This window comes from Pseudorca crassidens, chromosome 7 (assembly GCF_039906515.1).
Source record: "Pseudorca crassidens isolate mPseCra1 chromosome 7, mPseCra1.hap1, whole genome shotgun sequence".
Lineage (NCBI taxonomy): Eukaryota > Metazoa > Chordata > Mammalia > Artiodactyla > Delphinidae > Pseudorca > Pseudorca crassidens.
Window position 1 is genome coordinate 81,964,216 of NC_090302.1, and position 26,880 is coordinate 81,991,095.

The 26,880-nt window shown below is 41.5% G+C and overlaps 1 protein-coding gene and 1 long non-coding RNA gene across 3 annotated transcripts in view; one reads left to right on the forward strand and one right to left on the reverse strand.

Annotated features, from left to right (window-relative positions):
• Positions 1-1,993, reverse strand: part of UBQLN1 (ubiquilin 1) — a 48,813-nt gene extending 46,820 nt beyond the window's left edge. For both annotated transcript variants that reach the window (XM_067744697.1, XM_067744696.1), the window contains exon 1: positions 1,575-1,993. In XM_067744697.1, coding sequence (XP_067600798.1) covers positions 1,575-1,760 — 186 coding nt within the window. In that variant the 5' untranslated portion in view covers positions 1,761-1,993. The remainder of the gene's footprint in view (positions 1-1,574) is intronic.
• A 68-nt stretch (positions 1,994-2,061) lies between these two features.
• Positions 2,062-26,880, forward strand: part of LOC137227985 (uncharacterized) — a 45,921-nt gene continuing 21,102 nt past the window's right edge. The window contains exon 1 of the long non-coding RNA XR_010945098.1: positions 2,062-2,216. This is a non-coding gene — a long non-coding RNA (uncharacterized lncRNA). The remainder of the gene's footprint in view (positions 2,217-26,880) is intronic.

A 26,880-nucleotide genomic window follows, 5' to 3' on the forward strand; every position in this document is an offset into this window, starting at 1 on the left:
TGAAATTCTAGAATAAGCAAAACAAGTCCATGGAGGAAAAATATCAAAACACTGGTTGACAGAGGGGAGTGACTGAACTGACTGGAAAAGGGCAAGAGGGAACTTTCTAGTTAATTACGAAGTTCTACAACTCCATTAGGCTTCGGATTAAACAGGTGTATGTATTTGTGTAAACTCGTGGAATGGCAACCGTGCGCATTTCACTGCAAGTCAAACGTACGTAAAAAAAAATTTTAAGTTAAAAATTGAACTCAGGTTAATGATATGCACATTGCTTAAGTGCTTTTTAAGGGTAACATGTACTAATACTTGCAACTTACTTTGAAATGCACCCAAAAAATAAAATTGACTGATAAATGATTAATTGTGCCATGCAGCAAATAAAGCAAAACTCTAATTAAGGTGAGGGACACATGGGTGTTCACTGCACATTTCAATTTTCCTGTAGGCCGCAAAATATTAAAATGTTAAGGAAAATTTTTATAGGAGAATTGAGAGACCAAAAGAAGTGATTCAATAGGTGGTCAAAGTTTCTCACTACACACCACCTTTCAGAATTACATAAAAAAATACCCCAATCATTTATTATTCCTAGGGAAATCTGTAGGTACATTTCAGGAATTTTTGCTTCTTCATAAACTGTTCACATTGCCTGAAATCAATTCAATAATTAGGGCAATATCCTGGGACGTATATTCAACAACAAACTAAAACGATTTGTTAAATTCCTCAAGATTATTAACTACAAAATTTGTATTCCTGAACAGATTTTAAGCCGTGAGTTATTTTTTATTTTTCTCCAGTAACTCCAATTTCGTTCTCTTTTATCAGATTGCAAGCGCTAGTATCTGAAGAACATAGCTATCCCTCTAAAATGAAACAAAATCCTCCCCAACGATTAGCATCTAAGGGATAACAAATATACTTTAAAAAGAAATCCAGCAAGTCGTAACTGAAAGTCATCCACCTTTCTCCTTAAGCCTTGTACTATTAAGATGCGGCTGAAAGCAATTTCTACATTATAATTTTTTCTTTAAAGACTGGAAGGTGGGAAAGATTTCAGCAGAACTAAATGTACACGTGATCCTCACCCCCCAAAATCCACCTTAACCCGCAGGCAGGTAAAACAATGAGCACCCCCTCTTTTTTTTCCTTCATGAGACAAAACCGCGGACTAGGCTAAGGCAAACCCTCGCCCAGCCTCCACCCCGCCTGGAGCCAGGCGGCGGGTCCCTTTCCTTTGTGAGGAGCCGGAGGGAGGCGGCTGGGGGCGGGGAGCTGGGGGAGGCGGCTGGGGGTCTGCGGACGCCCGAGCAGGAGGAAGGCGCTGTGGAAAGCGGCGTCGGCACGTCCCGCAAACAGGCCGCGCGGCCCCGCCACAAACCTCTGCGGCGTCCCCAGGTGCAAACCCACGAACCTGGGTGTGATCTAACTTGGGAGGAGGCCCGGGAGAAAAGCCGAGGGCAGCTCCGGGGACGACCCCCTCCTCCTAGGCCCTTGCAAAAGCTTCTCCCGCCGCGGGAGGAGGTCCTGCCGCCATCCCCACCCCGCCCCGAGCCTCGGGCGGCCCTCACCTGCTGGACGGAGCTATTCTCGGGCACTGCGAACTCCTCCTTCTCCTTCGGGGTCTTCACGGTGACTTTCATGATCTTGGGTTCCGTGGAGGCAGCAGCGGCGGCGGCGGGGGCGCCGGCACCTTCGGCAGCGGCGGCGCTGTCCTGGGAGCTCGGAGGGCCGCCGCTTTCACCATTCTCGGCCATGGCGGCGGCGGTGACTCAGGCGCGCAGGAGGGAGCGGGCGAGCGAGGGGGAGCCAGGGGACGCCAGAGCCGGCAAGCCCGAGCAGCGGAGAATGTGGGGCACGTCGCCTCAGTGACAACGGGCACAAGGCCGCCGTAGCGGGCGAGGAGCCGCGGAGCTTGGCGTGGGCTCTGGCGCAGGCCCGGGTCGGGCGCTCAGCAGCCGCCGTGTGCTCAGACGCCACTCGGTCGCAGCGACATCCGCAGCCGCCGCCGCTTCCTCCTCCCCGCCCCTCCCCCCACGTCCCTCTGCCGGCGCCGCGCGGGGCACGCCGGGTAACGTGGCTGGCGACGTCGCCGAGTCATGCTTGCCTGCTGCCGCTTGGAGCTGTGGCCGGTTTTCTTTCCCTCTCCCGTTCCATTGCAAAGCGTAGGCGCATTCAGAGAGAAGGACTAAAAACAAAGTGGGGCGGAAGAGGTCAGTTCATTCCTTTTTACCCCTTTACCAAAAAATGAATTTGCGGCTTCTGGGAGGCACCGTAAGGGCGCATAGGGATGACGTCACGGCTAGCGAAATTACTGGAAAGGGGGCTCGACCACTGGGCGCTGAGGTCGGAAATACGCCTGCGCGCTGGCGGGCTAGGTAGTTTCTTCCACCCAGTCATCTCACACCCCGCGGTTACGGTGCGCACCCACTCCGCGCCTGTGCTGGCTTCGCATACCCCCACTGGGAGGAGGGTCTGAAACATGCCTGCGAGGGTTTTTTGTGGTTCATTTTTTTTTTATGTGGTTCATTTTTAAATGTGCTTAAGTTTTGCATACTTGAAAAATTTAAAACGCTTGCTCTTACAGTCCGGTGCGCCGGGGGTGAAAGGTTAATGGAGGAAAAAAAAATCCTCATCATAACGAAGGGAAAATGGTGTACGCGCCTGTAGCTACCCTGCGCAGTTCCGCGGAGTCATTGCTCCACGACCAGAGCTTCCCACCCTCGGGTCAGCCCGGTTTGGTCAGGTGATCAGGCCACCTGTGTTGACAATGGCCTTCGCTCCCGCGCTGACAGCCCTGCTAGCCCACCCCTGAATTCTCTGTGAATGCGGTTCCCCAGGATGTTTGGGGCAGAAACAGGGTACCCAAGGAGTGCCCACCCAACTGGGGCAGTTTAATGTAGCTGAGGTGTTCATTTTATATTCTATCAAATTAAGTTACTGCTCCATTTCAGACTTTAGGTGGCATTAAAGGTAGTTGTTCAAAAATTATTATCGATGTAGTATGGGTACAAATAAGAAACAGGAAGTTAATTTTCCCGTAGAGAATTATAAATTTTAAATGACCTCGTCATTTGCCTTTAAAGATGACTTGCAAGGAATGTACAACACTGGACCTGAACTTTATTAACCAGTATTGCAAATGTAAACTCTTGACACCACACCGTGTATGCAAAGATACACTGTGTATTTCTGTTCTTAAACCATACAACTGTGTTCTGGCTATAAGTACTCTTGCATGAAGACCACTTTTTAGCAGAGCCATTTTGGAATCTGGGTCTAAGAGAAGTTCTTAAAGTATAAATTGCAATATAGACATCATTTCATATCAGCTATGTTTCTGGCAGCATTGTTCAATAACATGAACAAATTACACAAGGCTTTCTGCTAAAGGATGACTATTTGCTTATGTTTACATGTGAGGTAATCATTACTTCTCAAGGTAGAAAGTTCCACCACTGGAAAACCATTTATATCTAACCCTACGCTTATGAAATTGCTCCATAATTATCTGTGTCTACATTAATTTCTACAAAATTCTGATGTCTATGCACAATTTATGAAGTAATATAATTTATCTATAAGAATATACGGTATAGTAATTCATTATGGCCCTTTTTAGAAACAATCCTACCTTTTAAGAAACTGTTGGATGTGTGGGTCTAGATCAGGGATCAGCAAACTTTCAGAGAGGACTAGATAGTAGATACGTTGGGCTTTGTGGGCCATACATTTCCTGTCTCAGATACTCAGCTCTGCCCTTGTAGCACAAAGCAACCATAGACAATACATACATGACTAAGCCTGGCCGTGTCCGAGTAAAGCTACTTACAAAAACAGGCATAGGATCTGATTTGGCCCACAAGGTCTAGATTTCTATTTGAATTTCTTTTGAATGATTTTTGTTTATTAAATAGTCTGGAAAAAAATTACAAGAGCATATTTCATTCATTCTATAAACATTAATTGAGCACGTTAATATCCAAATACTGTGTTGAGGATACAGAGACAAATAAGATTCAGTCTCCGCCCTCAAAAACCTTGAGGAGGGGGTTAGAAGAATGAAGGGAGGTGGAGATAAGCAGTGCCGTGGTGATATAATAACCAACTCTCCAGAAAACAAGCTTTGATTTTTTAGCATTTCCCAATCTCCTTGATGTCAATACTTGCAAAATGGCCAATCTCAAGCTACCAACTTGTGGTTCTTGCTCACAAAATTCCTGAAATTTATCATTCAGTTTTCACAAGCCAATATGAGCCAGATCTAACTGGATAGATCCCTTTTTATAAGTCTCAATATTCAAAATTAAAGTATATTAATGAGATTATTATTCACATGGTAGAAGAATTCTTCCTTGACAAAATGAGTCAATCGATTCAGTCAATCAACAAGAATTTATTGAGCAAACTTTAATCCTGTGTCCAGGATTAAACTTACATAATAACACAAGATGGTACATATGTCAAATAAGTGGTGTAAATAACACGCCTTCATCATGTTACTCCCCTACTCGAGATCCATTCTAAACTCCCATTGTCTCAAAACTGAAGCCCAAGCTTCTTAACTGGATGCAAGGCCTTCTACAACTAGCTCCTGGTCTTTCAAGCTTCACTCCCATTACTTTATAGATACAATCTGCTGCAGTCAAACATATTTACTCTCATCTCTAGAAGCACATGTACATTGTAGTTTTCTCACCTATGATCATTCCTTCAAGTCACTACACCCCCTGAGTTTGTGTCCATTATTGCTGCTTTCTCTCTTAGAAAACACCCAAGCAGAATAATTTTTTCCTCTGACCATCATAATCATTTGTACACTTCACCTGACAATTCATCACTTGTAACATACCTTCTATTATCTAAAACTGTTTCTCCTGCTACCAGTCTAGTTCACAACCTCATTAATTCTGGCCTAGATTGCAACAATAACCTCCTACAGATTCCTTTGCCTCAGTCTAAAGTCACCATCCTCAAAACTATTTTCTATTGGTGCCATATGTTATCCTTCCAGAACTAAGCTTCCATTGTGACACCCAGAAAATTGTCATTAACTCTCACCAAACTTTCAGAATAATATCTAAACTTGTGGCATAGCGTCCAGGGCCCTCTGTGACCAAAAAACCTTGCTCCTCATTCATATCTTACCCTCAACCAAGTGAGTCCACTAAGCATTCCAAGCTTGCCTCGTGCTTTCCTGCCTGTAGGTTTCAACACAACATTTTTACTGCAAGTAGAAATTCTTCCCTCCCATTTTGACTTGTTTTACCCATCCTTCAAGACTTACCTGAAATGTGATATTCCCTAACAATTTTTCCCTGATTACATTTTTTGATCAGACATATTCTCTAAATATATTCCCATATGACTTTATTACCTTTCTGCTGTCACTTATCACATTCCGCCTTGTGTTACACTTAAATTATGTGCATATTTCTTTTATTAGACAAGGTCCTTGAATACAGGGATCAAGTCTTAATCATCATTAGTACCACACAACGCCTAAGCTAATTTCTTGGCAAGAGAGCATTTACTGCTAACATGAATTGTTGAACTGTCATTTTTACCACTAGAGAAGAAATTCATTTAGATCAGTAAATCATATTTTATACTCCTTTGTCTCCTCCAAGGTTTATAGTGCAATGATAGGTAGATGATAGATAGATAATACATACCATACATAACCTGAGCCTTATTTGCTTTGCAATAGTTTCAGAGGAAAGAAACATTATTCACTCCCTGCTTGGTGCCAGGGAAGGAAAGAGAGTCAGAGAAGGATTTTAAAGGAAATGATTTGAGCCAGACCTTGAGGAATGGATATGATTTGGTTAAGTATGTTGAAAGGGGCAACTTCATGAGAAAGATGCAGTGGTGAGAAATAGAAGCTTTGCTAGGACACTGATCTTAAACTGTGGTCCACAGCTTAGGAACAGTCCACAAATATCTCTAGGGCTACTTCCAAATCAAAGGGAGTAGGGTAAAATGTTCAATAAGTTTCTGAGCCTTAGGACTGCGGAAGAGGTGGTGAGGATGGTTGTTTATTAATTTGTCAACTAAAACTTTAGACCACTGGGTAGAATGTACAAATACATCTACAGCCACCACAAGCTTTGAATACAAGCTGCTAAGGATCTCACAGCTGTGCCAGCCACTGCATAACACACAGAAGCAACGAGGGGGCCAGCAGAGGCACAAGGGAAGAGAAACCTCTCTGAAGAACACACCTGTGGTTCTTATTTTGCTCCAGTCTCACCATTTCTTTTTTGTTTTTTAATTTATTAATTAATTTATTTATTTTGGCTGTGCTGGGTCTTGGTTGCAGCACGTGGAATCTTCATTACAGCATGCGGATCTTTTTTTTTTAGTTGGGGCATGCAGGCTCATAGTTGCGGCATGCGGGCTTCTTCGTTGTGGCATGCGGACTCTTAGTTGCAGCATGAGGACTCTTAGTTGCAGCATACAGGATCTAGTTCCCTGACCAGGGATCAAACCTGGGCCCCCTGCATTGGGAGCATGGAGTCTTACCCACTGGACCACCAGGAAAGTCACTCACCATTTCTTTTTATTTGTTTATTTATTTATTTATTTATTTATTGTTGGCTGTGTTGGGTCTTCGTTTCTGTGCGAGGGCTTTCTCTAGTTGCGGCGAGCAGGGGCCACTCTTCATCGCGGTGCACGGGCCTCTCACTGTCGTGGCCTCTCTTGTTGCAGAGTACAGGCTCCAGACGCGCAGGCTCAGTAGTTGTGGCTCACGGGCCCAGTTGCTCCGTGGCATGTGGGATCTTCCCAGACCAGGGCTCAAACCCGTGTCCCCTGCATTGGCAGGCAGATTCTCAACCACTGCACCACCAGGGAAGCCCCCTCACCATTTCTTTTTAACTTTTATTTTGAAATAATTATAGACTCCGAAGGAAGTAGCAAAAATAGTACTCCAAAGAGTCTCTTGTACCCTTCACCCAGCTTCCCCCAATGGTGACATCTTAAATTTTTGCTGCATAATATCAAACTAGGGAATTGATATGTAAACTAAACTACAGACCATATTCAGTTTTCACCATATTTTTAAATCTTCATTGATTTGTGCATGTGTGTATGTGTTTCTATGCAATTTTATCCTATGTATAGATGCATGTAACCATAACTAGGTGCCAGGATACAGAACTATTCCATCACTGGTCTCACTGTTTTTTTTGTTCATACACAGCAGGGTTTCTCAACCTTGACACTACTGAAATTTGAGACCAGATCATTCTTTGTTTGCAGGTGGTGGGGTGTGGTCCTGTGCATTGTAAGATGTTTAGCAGCATCCCTGACCTTTACTCAGTAGATGCCAGTAGTACTACCACCCCACCACTATTATGACAATCAAAACTGTTTCTAGACATTGCCAAATGTCCCTTGGGAACCAAGCTGTACAGAGAGCTGGTGGGATCATCCCTACTATCTACATTTTTCCTAGTCCTCTGTCACAAAGTAGAATAGCAAATGTTATCAAATATCAAAAAATCATATTTCACTACAGTCTCTTTATTGATTATATTACTCGTGATAAACCTTACTTTGGATTTTCCCCAATATTGGTAAGTATTGCCAGGATTCTGTTATAAACTTGCTTTTAGTGTTATTACATTTCACCTACTGATCTCTTATTAGGAGTCTGAATTTATTCAGGCCTTCTGAAAATGCCTCAAAATATTCATAGACTATTCTCTTTTGACCTCTCTTATAAATAGGATACTACTGATAACCTGAGACACAGTTCCTAGGGCAAGCCTTGAATATCTTACAGAAGTGGTAAGACTGGTTCTCCTGGAAACATACAAATACAGGGATAAATATTTTTGTAATTAGACTCAAGCTTGGTTTTATTCTGCGTAAAACTCCAAGCCTTATGATTTCAGAGGACAAATTTATTCAAACACATGTGTTTGGAATGTGTTTCCTGACCTTAGGAGGTTACCTTATATGAAGAGTCTGCCACCTTGTTGTATAAACTAACCAAATGAGCCATGGAGAAATTTTAGGTGTTCTCTGAAAGCAGAGAGAAGTAAGTTAAAGGGTACAAACTCTATGAAGCAAATCATCTAGGAATTTCAGAGAATAATAATGCTTCTGGAAAAAAAAAGAATGCTTCCGGATGCTGGGGAGTTTTGTAGCACTCAAGAAGGCAACTTAAAGGGAATTCCCTGGCAGTCCGGTGGTTAGGACTCCACTCTCTCAATGCTGAGGGCCTGGGTTCAATCCCTGCTTGGGGAACTAAGATCCCACAAGCTGCACAGCGCAGTCAAAAAAAAAAAAGGCAACTTGAAGATGAAAAGTGTTAAAAAAATTTAGTCATCCAATCCTTTCATTTCATCCAAATAATTCTTAAAATCTTGGTTCTCAAATGAGTTGAAAGGTGAAGACAACATCATAGCTTATCTGAGTTGTTCTATAATCTAACAAGGATTGTGAAGGGTTTGAGATTTTTTTCCTACTTATAAACTAACAGTTTCATGGAATACTGGCAGAAGGCACATGACTCTTATGTTAGAAACAACAACAGCGGTAGCAGTGGGCAGTGAATCAGCATCTTCTTGCACTGGTTCCCCAATCCCTGACTTCTGCAGAATGATGCAGAGGGGGCCAGGTGACACCTGTACATGCAATGGGTTGAATTATAAGAGCGTGGGGAGCCCATGTCTTTTATTTATTTATTTTTAATAAATTCATTTCATTTATTTATTTTTGGCTGCATTAGGTCTTACTTGCTGCGCACAGGCTTTCTCCAGTTGCGGCCAGTGGGGGCTACTCTTCGTTGCGGTGTGCGGGCTTCTCATTGTGGTGGCTTCTCTTGTTGCAGAGCGCGGGCTTTAGGCGCACCGGCTTCAGTAGTTGTGGTGCGCAGGCTTAGTAGTTGTGGTGCATGGGCTTAGTTGCTCCGCAGTGTGTGGGATCTTCCCGGACCAGGGCTCAAACCCTTGTCCCCTGCATTGGCAGGTGCCTTCTTAACCACTGCGCCACCAGGGAAGTCCTGAGCCCATGTCTTTTAAATGTGCAGTAAGCCTCCAGCCCTTTGCTCTGGAGGGAGATATTAGGTTTTCAAAAATGACTGTACAAATATCCTTGAAAAAATGGTCCAGAACAAAGACAGTGTGTTAATTTCCTATTGCTGCTATAACAACCATAAATTTAGTCGCTTAAATCAGCACATATTTTTCTTACAACTCTGGAGGTCAGAAATCCAAAATGGATCTTAAAGGGCTAAAATTGAAAGGCTGTGTTCTTTCTGGAGACTCTAGGGGAGAATCCATTCCTTCCTTTTTCCAGCTTCTAAAGACTGTCCTCATTCCTTGGCATGTGGCCAGATCACTTGAACATCTGCTTCATTGTCGATTTCCTCTGACTTTCCTGCCTCCCTCTTTCCCTTGTAAAGACCTCATAGAGATGATGTTGGGCCCTCCCAGATAATCCAGGATAATCTCTCCATTTTAGGATCCTTAATAACATCTGCAGAGTCCCTTTGGCATGTAAGGTGACAGATTCATAGTTTCTGGGGATTAGGATATGGACATCTTTGGGGAGCCATTATTCTGCCCACCAGAGGCAGTCAGTGCCTGTATTTATAAGATGTGCAGAATTATGAGAGACCCATAAAAAATTTTCTCTCAATAATATCCACTCCTTGTTTCTTGGCTTCTGGCAAACTTTCCCATCAGTATGCCACTCTGTTTGTCATTCTGATTAATCTGACCATCAGAGGCTGGGACCAAATCCATTAAATTTGTTTCATATAACATTTAATAAGGGTACCATCAATAGACTCCAAATAGCAGGATGAGGCCAACCTGCAGTATTAATTACTGTGCTCCCCAGGGCTTCAGACCCAATCAGCTGAACAAATCCCATAAACGATCAGAATCTACTTTGGCTGCTTCCTAGGTATTGTTTCTGTATTGACTTTTCCCCTTGGCCCAAAGCATTAATCTAGTTACAGCAGGATGTCTTAGCAGTTGCACGTATTTTGCCATGGCCTGCAAGGAAGAAATCTAGGGCAATTATATCAATCCTAACAGCTCTGAGCAGTGAACTGAGGCTGGCTTGAATGCCTTCTAGGGCCAATGTGATGTCATCCATTTTCAGCTGAAGTCAGGACAAATTTTGTCCTACCTCTTCTAATTCAGTGGTTCTCATTGTAGGAATAACTGCCCACTGGTTGCATATAGATAGCAAGTAAGTAAGTAATTCCTCTGAGAAACTCCCCCAAGTTATCAAGAGCAGCTTCATTTCAGATAGTCCTCCCAGTAATCTGAGGGCTCTGTGATCTACTGACGGTGTTTCTTAAGGGTCTCATATGACCTTCCCTAAAGCACAAGCCACTGTGTTTTTAAGAGGAGGAAAGTTAATGCCTAACTTCCACATAAGACGTACAGTCCTGGGGGTGCACATGGTGTCCCTGGAAAGAAAATGCTTATAATTATTGGAACCCCCTAAATGTGGTCAGCAACTAGTTGGTAGGCCTTAGGGTTCCTAGTTCAGTTTGAATAATTGAGTCTAGTCCTTGTTTATGGAGGGACTGCCTATAGGCAGGCAGTCCAAACTGTGCTGTTTATTCTTGCTGCCCGCCAGGTGGCATTCATCCACCCCACAGAGTGACTAGTGAAGGCTACAGGAATGGGAGTGGGAAAGATATCCAGAGGTACTGACACATGTTTTGCATGGGAGGTGCAAGGGCCAGGCCATTCCCTGTCATTTTCAATTGGCTTCTTACTAAGGTTAAGGAGAATGGCAATTGTGGTCAGAGCTCTCCTGTGAGCTATGGCAGACCCAGCAGTGAGTTAAATTTAGTGTTTTCTAGTTTAGGAGAGCCACACCTAAGTGTTTTTCTTCATGAGGAAAGACCCAGGGATGGCTCTGAAAGACGGAAGATCATTGATGTCTCTCCTTTTCCTGTGCCTCCCAAGGTCCAAGATGCTCCTTCTCCTAGTGCTGGGATTGTTTACCTCCCCCATCAAAAATCAGTGTGTCCCATTCCAGTAACTATAACTTCACCTTCTCCCAGTCACCCCCTACTCACACCCAGACCTTTTATCCAGAAGGGTAGGTGCAAAAGGCATAAAAACATTTTTATAAAACATATAGGGACCCATTATGTCTCCCATTTTGGCCCTTATGCAACACGTTAGGGGGACTCAAGGAGCAAGGTATTCAACTATGTAGTCACTATCCTTATAAGATAGGACTATATCCATCCCACAATAGAATTCAAGTAGCTGAAACAGATTTATGTTTAAATCCCGTAGGCTCCATTTGGCTGGGCTGCTACCAAGAGGGTGTACCAACCAGGCCAGCCTGCAGTTGTCAGTAGGGGAAAGAAAGAAGTGTCATGCCCAGGGCAGAATTCTGGACTTTCAAAGTAGGTTTATACACCCCTACCCCACCCCTTTTGTCCTTATCATTACCTAGGAAGTGGGCAAGAGGAGATGATCCCTATCTGGAGACAGCCCCATTCAGTGACCAAAATACCTAGTACTGAAGCATGTGAACTAGGAGGGGATGAGGGATATAGAGTAAGAGATCTTTTTGAGTCGATTTTTGAGGTGACTGTTCCAACACTCAACTATACCAGATGTCTGTGGATAATAGAGAGCATGGAAAGTTCTCTAAGTACCTTGGCCAGTACCCCATTGTTGAGTGGCTTTTGCAATAAAAAGTATACCATTGTCAGACTGTAAATGGTCCAGAAAGCCAAAAACATGACACATTAGTTTCAAGGGCCACAATGGTGTGGTTATAGTCAGTTGATTGGACTAAACCAATAACACCCAAGCTGAAAAAGGTCAAGAGCAGTGAGGTACCACCAGTAGCCCTGAGACAAGGGTCTAACGTCCAATGTATTCAAAATGCCAGGATTGGGTGGGGGCCACACTCATGCAACGTGGCCTTATTCTCTGTGAGACAAATGCGTCACCTTTTGTCAGCAGTCCAGGTCTGACAGGCAGTGGTAGCCTTTGCATCAGAAACATAAACTCTTCTACTCTGATCAGTGTGGATCATGTCCAGTACAATGATGGACACAGGCAGCAGTAGTGGCAAGAAAGGCAGTGCAAAGCTCTGTCAGCAGCTTGACTCCAGTTAGTCTCATCAGAACGACTCCACCATAGATATCTATATGAGAGACCCAAGTGGTTGGGTCAGCAGCTGTGGTTTGTTTCCACAGTTCACATCTCCACAGAAGATGAGTGTTTTTAATCTGCCAGTCTGTAGTTTTCAAAGTACAGACCAAAGAGCTAGGCCATTGGCAACAGCCTAAGAGTCAATACAAATATAACAAGGTTCATCAAGAGGACTGTTGGTAAGAGATAAGAGAGTGGCCTTGAATTCTGCCCACTGAGTATAGTGACCTTGTCCACTTTAGGTTCTACATGTTAACAGTGAGATTGAATGGCTGCAACAGGTCCAAGAACTCCTATCAGGTCTCGGTGTAGCCAAACCATCAGTGAATCAGACCCAGGCATTTAGGGGAAACTGTGAATTGAGGATCCCATTGAGCCGGTGGCTTTGCTTCAAGCAGAAAAGCCAGAGGGAGGAGAAGGTGAAGGATAACTTTTCTCCTGGGGGATAGCTACCACTTTTTCATATAAAACCAAGATGCCACTGGGGCCAGAACAGTGGTGTTCTTGAACATATTTCCATTGACAAGCGAGACTTACTGATCCCTTCTCACCTTGGTGTCTTTCAGTCCAAGTTGACCCAAGGAGCACCTACAAATGGAGGTTGCCATTGTCAGAGGCTCCAGTGGGCAAAATCATCAGTCCTGTAGACTTGTAGCTGAAATCGTGGAGCCTCAAAAGTACTAACATTTCTCAGGAAGTGCGAGACCTCCAACTTTGCTTTTCTTTTTCAGGATTGTTTTGGCTATTCGGGATTCTTTGAAATTCCATAATACATTGTGGGATAAATTTTTCTATTTCTGCAAAAAGTGTCCCTGGACTTTTGGTGGGGGTTGCGTTGAATCTGTGGGTTGCTTTCGGTGGTGTTGACATCTTGACAATATTGAGTCTTCAATTTGTGAACACAAGATGTCTTTCCATTTGTGTCTTCTTTAATTTCCTTCAACAACATTGTGTAGTTTTCAGTGTATGTCTTTCGCCTCCTTGATTAAATTTATTCCTAAGTATTTTATGCTTTTTGATGCTGTTGTAAATAAAATTGTTTTCTTACTTTAAAAGAAAAGTACTGGGGCTTCCCTGGTGGTGCAGTGGTTGAGAGTCCGCCTGCCGATGCAGGGGACACAGGTTCGTGCCCCGGTCTGGGAAGATCCCACATGCCGCGGAGCGGCTGGGCCCGTGAGCCATGGCCGCTGAGCCTGCGCATCCGGAGCCTGTGCTCTGCAACGGGAGAGGCCACAACAGTGAGAGGCCCGCGTACCCTAAAAAAAAAAAAAAAAGAGTACTAACATTTCTCTACGTGCAGCTCTTCCCAATCAGGAGAATCTCCTCTGGCATTTATGGTATGAGGAAACACAAGTATGTAACGCGTTGATTCCTACTGTACATTTAGATGTAAAAGTAACAGCAACAGTACGTTGAATTGGCTTGGAGGTCCCCACCCACAAGGTCATGTCAGCTCTCCTTCCCCAGGTGAACCCTGCCTGAACCCCATTAAGCTGAATCCAGGAGCCAGTTCCCCTGTGGGTCTGGTAGAATGGTGACTTGGGCACCTGTATCCAGCAGAGCCATACAAGTTCGACTTCTTCCCCTCCTCGAAATTTCCCAGCATACTTGCCAGGTGCATAGACCTCCAGTGCCCCATGTTGACATAGAAACCTTGGCCCCTCCCCTAATCATCTTTCCCTTAAAGTAGCTGAGACTGGGGTAGAGGAGAAGGGAGGGAGTAAGAGGCATGGAAGGAGAGAGTGACCATGTGTGGAAAACAAGGTGCATTGACTTTGTTTTAAGCAGTGCAGTGGCTGACCTCAGCTTAACCAAACAAAATTCCAATGTTTCAGTCCACCCAAAGTCATTATTTGCCCACATTATTTCAGCCTTAGGCTCTGTGGCAGCTGCAGCCACGGTTTCCAGCTATGGCAAGAGTGTGTGTCCTTCAGCTGACAACCTTCTTGGAGGAGTCCACCTTAATCTGAGCCATCTGTTGCCCCATTATCAAAATAAGATATCTTAAATTAAATGTAAGTGCTAGGGGGAGTTTTCCATGATATCAGGGCTGATTGCAAGAAGTTACCTATATTTCTTTGGGTCTGTTTCTCAGTCTTCATTTGGTTACTTCATCAGCATTGTAAACCAATCTGGGGCAGTAAGAGCTTAATCTAAATGCCTCATTTATGGTTTCCCACAGGAATTAGTCTGCCTGAGGAAAATCTCTCTGAGAGGGCCAAAGCTTCTTTTAGCAGTTTGGATGTGCTGTTAAAAAAAAAACAAAAACAGGGCTTCCCTGGTGGCGCAGTGGTTGAGAGTCCGCCTGCCGATGCAGGGGATGCGGGTTCGTGCCCCGGTCCGGTCCGGGAGGATCCCACATGCCGCGGAGAGGCTGGGCCCGTGAGCCATGGCCGCTGGGCCTGCGCGTCCGGAGCCTGTGCTCCACAACGGGAGAGGCCACAGCAGTGAGAGGCCCGCGTACCGCAAAAAAAAAAAAACAACAACAACAACCAAAAAAAAAACAAAAATAACCTTTACTGTCATCTCTGGATAGATCTAAGATTAGCATGATAGACTTCAAGGAAGGGATGAGCTAAAGAACAATTTAACTGTTGCCATTCTTAACAAGCATTGTATGCCCACTCCCTAGCCAACCAGCCAGAGTTCTAGAAATTAGCCTGGTTTCTGCCATAGCAGTTGCAAATTTCCCTCTTATGTTCAATGTAGTGCATGTCTCTGTCACTGTTGTCTAAAAGAGGGCAAAACTTAGTACTATTTGTTACAGTGGAGTAAACCTGAGGCTGATCTAGTATCAGCCTCTACTTGCCCTACTTGCAAGCTAATGGATTAGTCTGCCACAGTTTTGTGGATGTGGACAGAAGACACAAGGCTCCTATGTCATAGGCAAAGGACTTTATTACTTGCAGCAACAGCAGTAGGCAGAGGAGCAGCATTGTCATGCACCATTTCCCCAGGGCCCAGTTCCCCCACAGCAAGGCAAAGAGGACCAGTGTCATCTGTACTTGCTCTGGGTTGTGTTACATGACAGGGTTCTCTGAGCTTAGAGAACCCAAATCTTTTGTAATAGGCAGTAAACTGGGCTGGTCTTTGCCCTGGAGGGGAGCACTATGGTCCAAGGCTGTAAGCACACCTGCCCTTTGATCCAGAAGGAGCCAGACACAATATCTTCCAAGGCTGCTGTTCACTGTATAAGCATCATTGAAAAGATAAAAGGGGTCAGTGCCTCTTCTCACCAGACATGCAGAAATGCAACAGACCAATGGAGAATTGTCTTCCAATATAGTCTCGTAACAATTTATATTTGCCTGAAACTCTCTAGCGTTGGAAAGTTCTTGAGACTATATTTATTCTAGCCCTCTCCATCCTTAGAGACATAGCTGAGAAAAGACTATCAGACAGATGTCAAAAAACTTTTTCTATAAAGGGCCAGGTAGTAAAGATGATAAACTTTGCATGCCATGGAATCTCTGTTGCAGCTACACTGCTGTTGTAGCACTAAGCAGCCATAGACAATAATCAATCAAGTGTTACAACTTCATTTACAGACATTGAAATTTTAACTTTATGTAATTTTATGGGTCATTAAATATTGTTCCCCTTTTGATTTTTAACCATTAAAAATGTGTAAAGAGTTATTAACTCTCAGGCTGTAGAAAAATAGGTAGAAAAATGAGCAGCAGGCCAGATTTGGTCCATGCTGCTTAAAAGAATAAGATTCTCATAAATTGACATGAATTCAATTAGGAGATGGCAACATTTTTCATCTGTTTCTTTCTAAGTACCTATTCCCCAAGTTGGGGGAATTTACAGTTGCAGAAAAATAAAACCACTTAAGTACCGAGGCTTACAAAAATGCTAATTGTAGGATGTGATGGTTAAATTTCTGTGTCAACTTGACTGGGACATATGGTGCCCAGATTAAACATTATTTCTGGGTGTATCTATGAGGACGTTTCTGGATGAGATTAGCATTTGAATCAGTAGACTCAAGTCCTCAGATGGGGACTTCCCTGATGGCTCAGTGGTTAAGAATCCGCCTGCCAATGCAGGGGACACGGGTTCGATCCCTAGTCCGGGAAGATCCCACATGCCGTGGAGCAACTGAGCCCATGTGCCACAGCTGTTGAGCCTGCACTCTAGAGCCCACGAGCCACAACTACTGAGCCCGCGTGCTGCAACTACTGAAGCCCGTGCGCGTAGAGCCCGTGCTCCGCAACAAGAGAAGCCACCGCAATGAGGGGCCCATGCACCACAACGAAGAGTAGCCCCCGCTCACCGCAACTAGAGAAAGCCCGCGCGCGCAGCAATGAAGACCAACGCAGCCAAAAATTTAAAAAATTAAATAAATACATTTTTAAAAATAAATAAATAAAGCAGATGGCCTTCCCCAATGTGGATGGGCATCATCCAATCCTTTGAGGGTCTGAATAGAATGGAAGGGCAGAGGAAGGTTGAATTCTCTCCCCTGCCTGACTTCAAATTGAGACACCAGCTCAAACAGTCAGGTAGACTGTTCTCAACTAGGACTTACACCATTAACACTCTAGTTCTCAGAACTACACCAATGGCTTTCCTGGGTTCCCAGCTTGCAGATGGCGGATTGTGGAACTTCTCAGCCTCTGTAATTGCATGAGCTGATTTTATATATATATATAATATATATAATATATAATACATATATATATTATATATATAATATATATATATTTGTTTATATTTATATTCATTTTTCTGGAAAACAGACTCGACCATGTATTAATATGACTATCTTAGTTAATAAATAAGGCCTTCCTAATATTCTTCAACTAAGTTTAAGGGGAAATGCTTAGTTGTTTACAAGATAAAGTTTTTGCTTTCTTGGAAGATTAAACACTCAGTTTCAATTGTGGATAACCAAGGTATAATCCCTAAAGAGTATGACTGTATTAATATACATGTCAGCAGATGGTGTCATAGCCTGAGTTGGGTAGGGAGGGAGTAGTGTGGAATTGGTAATCTAAATGTGAAAAGCAAAACTTAATAGCTTTTAGCAGCTAGAAAAGGATTTCTTAAATAAAACACAAAAAGCACAAATCATAAAGAAAACACTGACGTAGTTAATTACATTAAAATGAAAAATTTCTGTGCATCAAAAACTTCAAAACAAAATGAAAAGACAAGCTATATGCTGAAAAATAAATGTGGGAAACTTATAACCAACAAAGAATTAGTATCCAGAATGTATAAAGTATCAATTGAGTAAAATCTCAAAAACATTGAGCAAAAGCTGCAAGTTGCATATCATGATCTATAGTTTATCATTTATATCAAGTTTTAAAACATGCAAAACAATGTTACATTAAAGTGTAAAAACGTGCCTAGGCACGACAACAAAAACATCAGGATAGTAATTACCTCTGGGATGGAGGGAAAGGAATGATAATTGGGGAAGGATATGTGTGTCGGGGGAGGTGCTCTGTTTTATCTCTATTGTTTTATTCTTTAAGCACATCGATACACAAATGTTTGTTGCATCTTTATCTAATCTTTTGTACCTCTGACATATCTCATTAATTTGGAGAGATTCTTTTCAAACCCTTCAAAACGAAGTAGTCTCCTTCCTCTTTCTCTTCCTGAAAGAGTCCTAAAATCATTAGGTGAGTGCGAGAATAGGGGAGAAGAGGCTAGGTGGTAGGTAGGCATTATAGCCTGAGCAAGATGACAAGGGCATTCCCACATGGAGGGGATGGCAGCATCCATGGGAGATTGGTTATAAACAGGGAAATGATACAAGCAGCTCATGCAGTTCAACATCAAAAAAACAAACAACCCAATCCAAAAATGGGTGGAAGACCTAAATAGACATTTCTCCAAAGAAGATATACAGATTTCCAACAAACACACGAAAGGATGCTCAACGTCACTAATCATTAGAGAGATGCAAATCAAAACTACAATGTGGTATCACCTCACACCACTCAGAATGGCCATCATCAAAAAATCTACAAACAATAAATGCTGGAGAGGGTGTGGAGAAAATGGAACCCTCTTGCACTGTTGGTGGGAATGTAAACTGATATAGCCACTATGGAGAACAGTATGGAGGTTCCTTTAAAAACTACAAATAGAACTACCATATGACCCAGCAATCCCACTACTGGGCATACACCCTGAGAAAACCATAATTCAAAAAGAATCATGTACCACAATATTCACTGCAGCACTATTTACAATAGCCAGGATATGGAAGCAACCTAAGTGTCCATCGACAGATGAATGGATAAAGAAGATGTGGCATATATATACAGTGGAATATTAGCCATAAAAAGAAACGAAATTGAGTTATTTGCAGTGAGGTGGATGGACCTAGAATCTGTCAAACAGAGTGCAGTAAGTTGGAAAGAGAATAATAAGTACTGTATGCTAACGCATGTATATGGAATCTAAAAAAAATGGTTCTGGTGAACCTAGGGGTGGGGAAGGAATAAAGACGCAGACATAAAGAATGGGCTTGAGGACACGGGGAGGGAGAAGGGTCAGATGGGACAAAGTGAGAGAGTAGCATTGACATATATACACTACCAAATGTAAAATAGATAGCTAGTGGGCAGCAGCTGAATAGCACAGGGAGATCAGCTCGGTGCTTTGTGACCACCTAGAGGGGTGGGATAGGGAGGGTGGGAGGGAGGGAGATGCAAGAGGGAGGAGATATGGGGATATATGTATACATATAGCTGATTCACTTTGTTATACAGCAGAAACTAACACAACATTGTAAAGCAGTTATACTCCAATGAAGATGTTAAAAAAATCAAAATGTGAAAGAATGAAAAAATAAAGTAAAATCACCTAAACAAGCAAGTACAAGGAAGGAGGAAGGATTACAGAGAGCGAGAGGAAGAGGAAGAAGGAGAGGTAAAGGGAGAGGAAGAGATGGAGATGGAAGGAGAAAGAGAGATGGGGGAGGAGGAGGGGAATCATGCTTTGTAGGCTGCTGGTCACTTGGGGAAAAACCAAGTATTTCAAAAGGAGTAACTTCTCTCCAAGGTAGTAACTGAATCTATTGGATTTAGTGTACTAACCACACATAAGAAACAGGTCACATTGCAGTAAATGGGAAGAGAATATAGGCTTCACTGGAATACAAAAGGTATTTTTTTTTTGTTTACAGTTGGAGGATTAAATCTATTGTACCACTTTATTCCTCAACATTGCCTTTATTCCAAAATGCTCTAAAGGATAAATGCAAACCCTTACGAATTATATGATCAGTATTTAAAACCTAAGACTTAGAAAGGAGAGACTGAGGCAATGAACATCTAAGTAATTATTATCAGGTAAATGGTCAACACATGAAATGCAGTTTGGGTTTTGAGTTCTCAAGTGTGCCTTGCTCACTAAAGGGTACTGCCTTTCACCAGTATCTTCATCTCACCTCAGAAAAGTTACTATGTTACCCATCTAGTGGAAAGACTGAATAATTGATACTTCTCAATCTCTGATTAATACAAGAGCAATAAACTGTAGGGGGCTTTATTAAACAGCTCGAGGGAACCAGGACAAAGAGAAATGATTTACATTAAATACTGAAGACATTAGCCCCAAATATAATGATATACCAAACAGGAAAATTGCATCCATGTTTTCCAAGAAACAGAACAGTTTTATTCTCTCCTGAATGGAGCAGTTGGAAGTAGACATCAACTGTTGAGCAAAGTACCTAAACAGCAGGGGACTGTGTCAATGATTTTTCTTTTTCCTGTTAACAGCACTATTAGAAAATGTCAAGTTCTCGGTCTAATGCATGCCAAGTTTTGTCTATTCTTCCGTTTTTTTCTACTCTTCAATTTTTTATTTTCTAAGTTTTACGTCAGTTAAGTTCTCTTGTTTGCGCAGCTTTCTTATTTAAGGCTTAGGAAGTACCTCACTGTCTTGATAGAGTTGTTTGTTAAACATGTTAAGCCTCTCTAAAGATAAGAAAGCTAATGAAGAAAAGTTTAAATTTATATTCAGAACTCTTAGTCTTTAAGCAGTAGTGTGCTGATAAACCGGTTGGGGTGAAGGTAGGGGTGCTGATTTGTAGCATTTATCCATTGCCAGTTTCCAAGGTGTAAATATTCCCACCAATATAACCAATTTTAGGCTATCAATGTGAAGTGACATTAATTGCAGAGTTGGAAGAGATGCACACAGTCAACTCTCAGGAGCCAGTAAAAGTCATGACCAACACATCACTGAGATCTTAAGTCATAGATTACTACCCAACATATAGTATTCTTGTTTTTGGTATCTATATTTTTTAAAGTGCACCTTTAAAACTTACATGGTGTTAAAAAATTCCCTGATAATATTTTTTAAATCACAAAAATGCAAAATGGACATTTAGAATCTTCTAGAATCCTTGACATATACATAAGTCACTAAAAGGAAAGTGCCTAGTTTCTTCCTAGAAGAATTAATTTGTTTATTTTTGAAATATTTATTTATATATTTATTTGGCTGTGCCGGGTCTTAGTTGCAGCACGCAGGATCTTCGTTGCTGTGTGCAGGATTTTTTTTTTTTTATTGCGGCACGTGGGATCTTTTAGTTGCAGCCCACAGGATCTTCGTTGCCACATGCAGGATCTTTAGTTGTGGCATGGGGGATCTATTTCACTGACCAGGGATGGAACCCGGGCCCCCTGCATTGGGAGCGCAGAGTCTTAACCACTGGAGCACCAGGGAAGTCCCCCTAGAAGAATTTAAATAATTACTTTTATTTAAGTGGCTGGTATCCTAGGATCCTTTTCATTTTCTAACGTAGCATGGAATTGCCCTGTGGGAAATATTAAAACAAGAGATACTTGCAAACAGTTCCCCTTTTATACTAGTTAATTTTGTGATATGTAATACACAGTTACATATAGAAGGTGCATTATATATACATTTTAAGAAACATTTTTATATATAGATATAACTATATCCAGGGTCAAGAAATAGAACATTCCCAGCATCCCAGTAGACCCCCTAACTGTGTCTCTTCCTATCATAATCCTCTATGATCTGCTAGAGATAAACAATAAAATGACTTCCAGGATAATCAATGCAATTAAGTTAATTTTGTCTGTCTTCAAATTTCATATGTATAAAATCACACTATTTGTATCCTTTTCTGTCTTCCTTCTTTCACTTAGGATTACATTTGGGATATCCATCCATCATGGTGTTTTGTATGAGTGGGGCTTAATCCATTTCAGATGGATTTTTTCCCCCAGTTTTTCCCTTTTACAAACAACGCTTTTATGAATATTCTTATACACATAAAGCATAAGAGTATATATACTTATGAGTGGAATTGCTGGGCTATGGGGTCTGTGGGTCTTCAGCTTTTCAAGATAATGCCAAAATACTTTCCAAAACAGTTGTAACAATTTACCCCCCATCAGCTCTGTATGAGAATTTTGATTAACCCCAAATTTTACAAACTTTTGGTATTATCAGACCTTTAAAATTTTGTCATTTTGGTTAGAGGTATAAATAGTTTCTCACTGTGGTTTGAATTTAAATGAAGCTGAACACATTTTCCTATTTTTATTGGCCATTTGGATTTCTCTTTATGTAAAGAGCCTGATACAGGGGGCATATTTTTTTCTGTTTGGTTTTAACAGTCTGCTGGGTATGTAATGGTATTTCACTTTGGTTTTAATTTTTATTTCCTTTATTAATAAAGCTGATCACCTTTTTATATGTTTACTAGCCATTTGGATTTCCTCTTTTGCGAAGTATCTGTTCAAGGTTTTTGCCCATTTTGCGACTCTGTTACTTTGCCAGTTATATATATTGCAAGTAGCTTTCCCCACTCTGTTGATAGCCTTTTTATTCTTTCATCGTATCTGTTCGTGAAAAGAGGTTTTTTAGTTTTAATTTAAGATAGTTAATCTTTTCCTTTATAGTTAGCGCTTTTTTTGTACTTTCGATACCCTGAGGTCATGAAGATATTCGCCTATGTTGTTTTATTAGTTCCTAGAGCTGCCATAACAAATTACCACAAACCTGGTGGCTTAAAACAACAAGTTTATTCTGGTACAGTTCTGGAGGCCAGAAGTCTGAAATAGAGGTATCAGTAGTGTTGGTTCCTTCTGGAGGCTCTGAAGAGAGAACCTGTTCTATGCCTCTCTCCTGGTGAGAGTTCTGCTGGCTGCCAGCAACTCCTCACCTTCTTTGCCTTGTAGCTGCATAATTCCAGTCTCTGCCTCTATTCACTTGGCCTTTTCCATTGTGTTTCTCCTGTGTGTCTTATTTTCTTTCTGTTATAAAGACACTCATTATTGGATTTAGGGTCCACCCTAGTCCAAGATAATCTCGTCTTGAGATCCTTATTTTAAAAGCATCTGCAAAGACTCTTTTTCAAAATAAGTTTACATTGTGGGGTTCCAGATGAACATATCTTTTAAGGAAGGGCCACTATGCAACCCATGACAGTTATCTCCTAAAAGCTTTAGGGTTTTGCCATTCACAAATAGCTCTTCAGTCTATCCATAATTAATTTTTTGGTATGGTATGAGGTAAACATTTTTTGTCCAGTTGTACCAGTACAACATATTGAAAAGACAGTCCTTTCCCAACTGGTCTGCAGTGACACTCTTCTCCTCAACCAAGTATTGATTCAAATGTCCTCTAAATAAGCTCTCTATTCCACCAGTTTATTTTTCTACTTCTGAGGCAATGTCATAGGCGTAGTTAATGTAATACCGTAAGAATTCTTGGTAGCTGGTAGGTCAAATCCTCCAAAATGATTTTTCATCTTCAAGAGTGTCTTGGTTTTTCTTGGCCCTTTCCTTCGGCTAGTCAAGTACCACAAAACAAAGCAAATATTCTGTTGAGAATGATTGAGGTTGCTTTAAATCTATAAATCCATTTGGAGAGAATTAAAATCTTTAAAACATTAGACCTTCTAATCCAGGAACATTGTATATCTATTTATTTAGATTGTTATTATCTCTCAATAAACTTTTATACTTTTCTGTTAACAGTGTTGCACACCTGTTTTGGGATTAGTGGTATACATTTTTATGTTATCTTAAATGATATCTTTAAAATTTTTAATTATTTAATGGGATATATAGGAATAACATACAAATTGTTTTGTGTGTTTGACTAAAGATGACTTTTTGTTGTTTTCTTTGCTTGTCTCGATCTTTTTTTAGCATGGAACATGTATGGCAAGAATTTTTAAAATCTACTTTTTGGAGCTATAATTTACACACTATAAAGCACACTTAATTTTAAGTGCATGGTTCCATGAACCTTAATAAAGTATTCATCTATGTAACCACTACCACAATCAAGATATAAAACATTTCTATCAGTCTGAAAAATTCTTTTTTTTTAACGTTTTTATTGGAGTATAATTGCTTTACAGTGGTGTGTTAGTTTCTGCTTTATAACGAAGTGAATCAGTTATACATATACATATGTCCCCATATCTCTTCCCTCTTCTGTCTCCCTCCCTCCCACCCTCCCTATCCCACCCTTCTAGCTGGTCACAAAGCACTGAGCTGATCTCCCTGTGCTATGCGACTGCTTTCTACTAGCTATCTATTTTACATTTGGTAGTGTATATATGTCCATATATACACTACACTCTCTCACTTTGTCCCAGCTTACCCTTCCCCCTCCCTGTGTCCTCAAGTCCATTTTCTAGTAGGTCTGCGTCTTTATTCCCGTCTTGCCCCTAGGTTCTTCATGACCTTTTTTTTTTTTTGGAAGAATTCCCTTTTGTCCTTTCCCAGTCAATCCTTACCCTCAACCGTGGCTCCAGGAAAATACTGAAATCTTGACTGTCATTATAAGATTAGTCTTCTCTAGAGTTTCATATAAATTGAATCAGTATGTAATCTTTTGTGTCTGGTTTGTTTTATTCAGGAAAATTATTTTATGAGTCATCCATATGGTGTAAATCAGTGGTTCTTTTAGTATTCCATTGTATGGATATACCTCAGTTAGTGTTTCCATTCACATCTTGATGGACATTTATGTAGTTTCCAGTTTGGGGCTATTCTGAATAAAGCTGCTATGAACTCGTGTACACATCCTTGTGTGGGCATGTGTTTTTCTACCTAGGAATAGATGGAATGAATGGATGTGACTGGATCATATAGTAAGTATATTTTGCTATTAGGTGATGAAGCTTTATTATGATGAGTGTTTTTAACATAGTATATCTTACTCTATCCTTTTAATTTATATGTGAAATTTCTTGTAGCTAGCATGTCATTCATCGGCTATTACTTTTTTAAAATCTAGTCTGACAGTCTCTGCCTGTCAGTTGGAGTGTTTGTTTAATCACTTGCATTTAATGCACTTGTCAATATAGTTAGGTTTTAAATCTGACATATTATTGTTTTCTGTTTGTTTCATCTGTTCTTTGTTGCTTTTATCCTCTCTTCCTGCCCTCTTTTAGAGAATTTTTGAGTATCTATTTGATCTCCACCACTAGCTTCATATGTGCATAATTTTTCCCCCTTTTTGTGATTGCTCTAAGGCATTGTTTCTCAACCAGGGGTGATTTTGCCCCTCAGGGGACATTTGGGCAATGTCCAAAGATATTTTTGGTTGTTATAACTGGGGTGGGGGTAGGGCTGCTGTTAGCATCTAATAGGTAGAGACCAGGGATGCTGCTAAACCACCTATCATGCACAGGATAGTGCCCCCTCCCCCAACAACAAAGAATTATCCAGTCCCAAAAGTCAGTAGTGCTGAGATTAAGAAACCCTGAATTTGAATTCATCGCAGTTTAACTTCAAATAATAATATGCCACTTCACATATAACGTAGGAATCTTGGGAGTGTATATACTTCATTCCCCTCTCCTGTCCTTTGTGCAAGATGTTGTTCTATATTATATATGTAAGAAGCCCTACAATGCTTTCTTAGATTTATACTTAGTTATCTTTTTAAGAAATCAGAACATGAGGAAAAATATTTTTTATATTTACCCAACATTTCCATTTTGCTGCTGCTCTTCATTCCTTTGTGGAGCTCTAGGTTTCTATCTGGTAGTATTATCTTTCTGCAGAGAGGATTTATTTCACATTTCTTTGTAGTGCACACCTGCTGGCAATGAATTACCTGAGCTTTTGTTCATGTGTTTCACCTATTTTTGTTTTTTGCTTTTTGTTTTTTGTTTTTTTTTTTGCGGTACGCAGGCCTCTCACTGTTGTGGACTCTCCCGTTGCGGAGCGCAGGCTCCGGACGCGCAGGCTCAGCGGCCATGGCTCACGGGCCCAGCCGCTCCACGGCATGTGGGACCTTCCCGGACCGGGGCACGAACCCGTGTTCCCTGCATCGGCAGGCAGACTCTCAACCACTGCGCCACCCGGGAAGCCCCACCTATTTTTGAATAATATTTTCACTGGTTATAGAATTCTGGATTGACAGTTACCTTTTTCCTTTCACATTTCAAAGATGTCATTCTGTTGTCTTTTGGCCTGTATGTTTCTGACAAGAAGTCTGTATAAATTCTTTTTTTTATTTTATAGATTTATTTATTTTTATTTTTTATAAATTTATTTTATTCATTTATTTTTGGCTGCATTGGGTCTTCATTGCTGCATGCGGGCTTTCTCTAGTTGCGGCGAGCTGGGGCGACTCTTCGTTGCAGTGCACGTGCTTCTCATTGCAGTGGCTTCTCTTGTTGCAAAGCACAGGCCCTAGAGCATGTGGGCTTCAGTGGTTGTTGCACGTGGGCTCAGTAGTTGTGGCTCATGGGCTCTAGAGTGCAGGCTCAGTAGTTGTGGTGCACAGGCTTAGTTGCTCCGCGACATGTGGGATCTTCCAGACCAGGGCTTAAACCCGTGTCCCGTGAATTAACAGGCAGATTCTTAATCATTGTGCCACCAGGGAAGTCCCTGTTTATTTATTTATTTATGGCTGCTTTGGGTTTTCGTTGCTGCACGTGGGCTTTCTCTAGTTGTGGTGAGTGGGAGCTACTTGTCGTCACGTTGCACAGGCTTCTCATTGTGGTGGCTTCTCTTGTTGTGGAGCACGGGCTCTAGGCACGTGGGCTTCAGTAGTTGTGGCATGAGGGCTCAGTAGTTGTGGCTCAGGGGTTCTAGAGTGCAGGCTCAGTAGTTGTGGTACACGGGCTTATTTACTCCTCAGCATGTGGGATCTTCCCGGACTAGGGACTGAACCTGTGTCCCCTGCATTGGCAGGTGGATACTTAACCACTGCGCCATCAGGGAAGTTCGAATACTTTCTTTAGCAGTGTCTAATCTGCATTAATCCCATACAGTCAATTAAAATTTTTTTTCAGATATTATACTTTTCATCTCTAGAAATTCTATTTGGTTCTTTTTTTAATGTTTTCAATTTCTCTCATGTTCATGTTTTTCTTTGAATAAACATATGTATCATAGCTGTTTTAACATCCTTGTTGCCAGTTCCATTATCTCTGCCATTCTGAATCTGTTTCTATTGACTGATTTTCCTTTTAATTATGTGTAACATTTTGCTGCTTCCTAAACATGACTAATGATTTTTTATTGGATGTTGGATATTGATATTGTTAATGCTGATTAGTTCAGATAAGTTTTGAATTCCAACTATTACTTAGAAGTGAGAAGAAAAAATTTTCCTAGTCTATAAACTGACAGATTTGTAGGACACTTAGAAGAACTGACAGGTTATATCCAGCCTTGTTCTCCTTGCTGTAGGAGGTTAAAATTGCTTGAAAATTAGTACGATTACTCCTGCACTT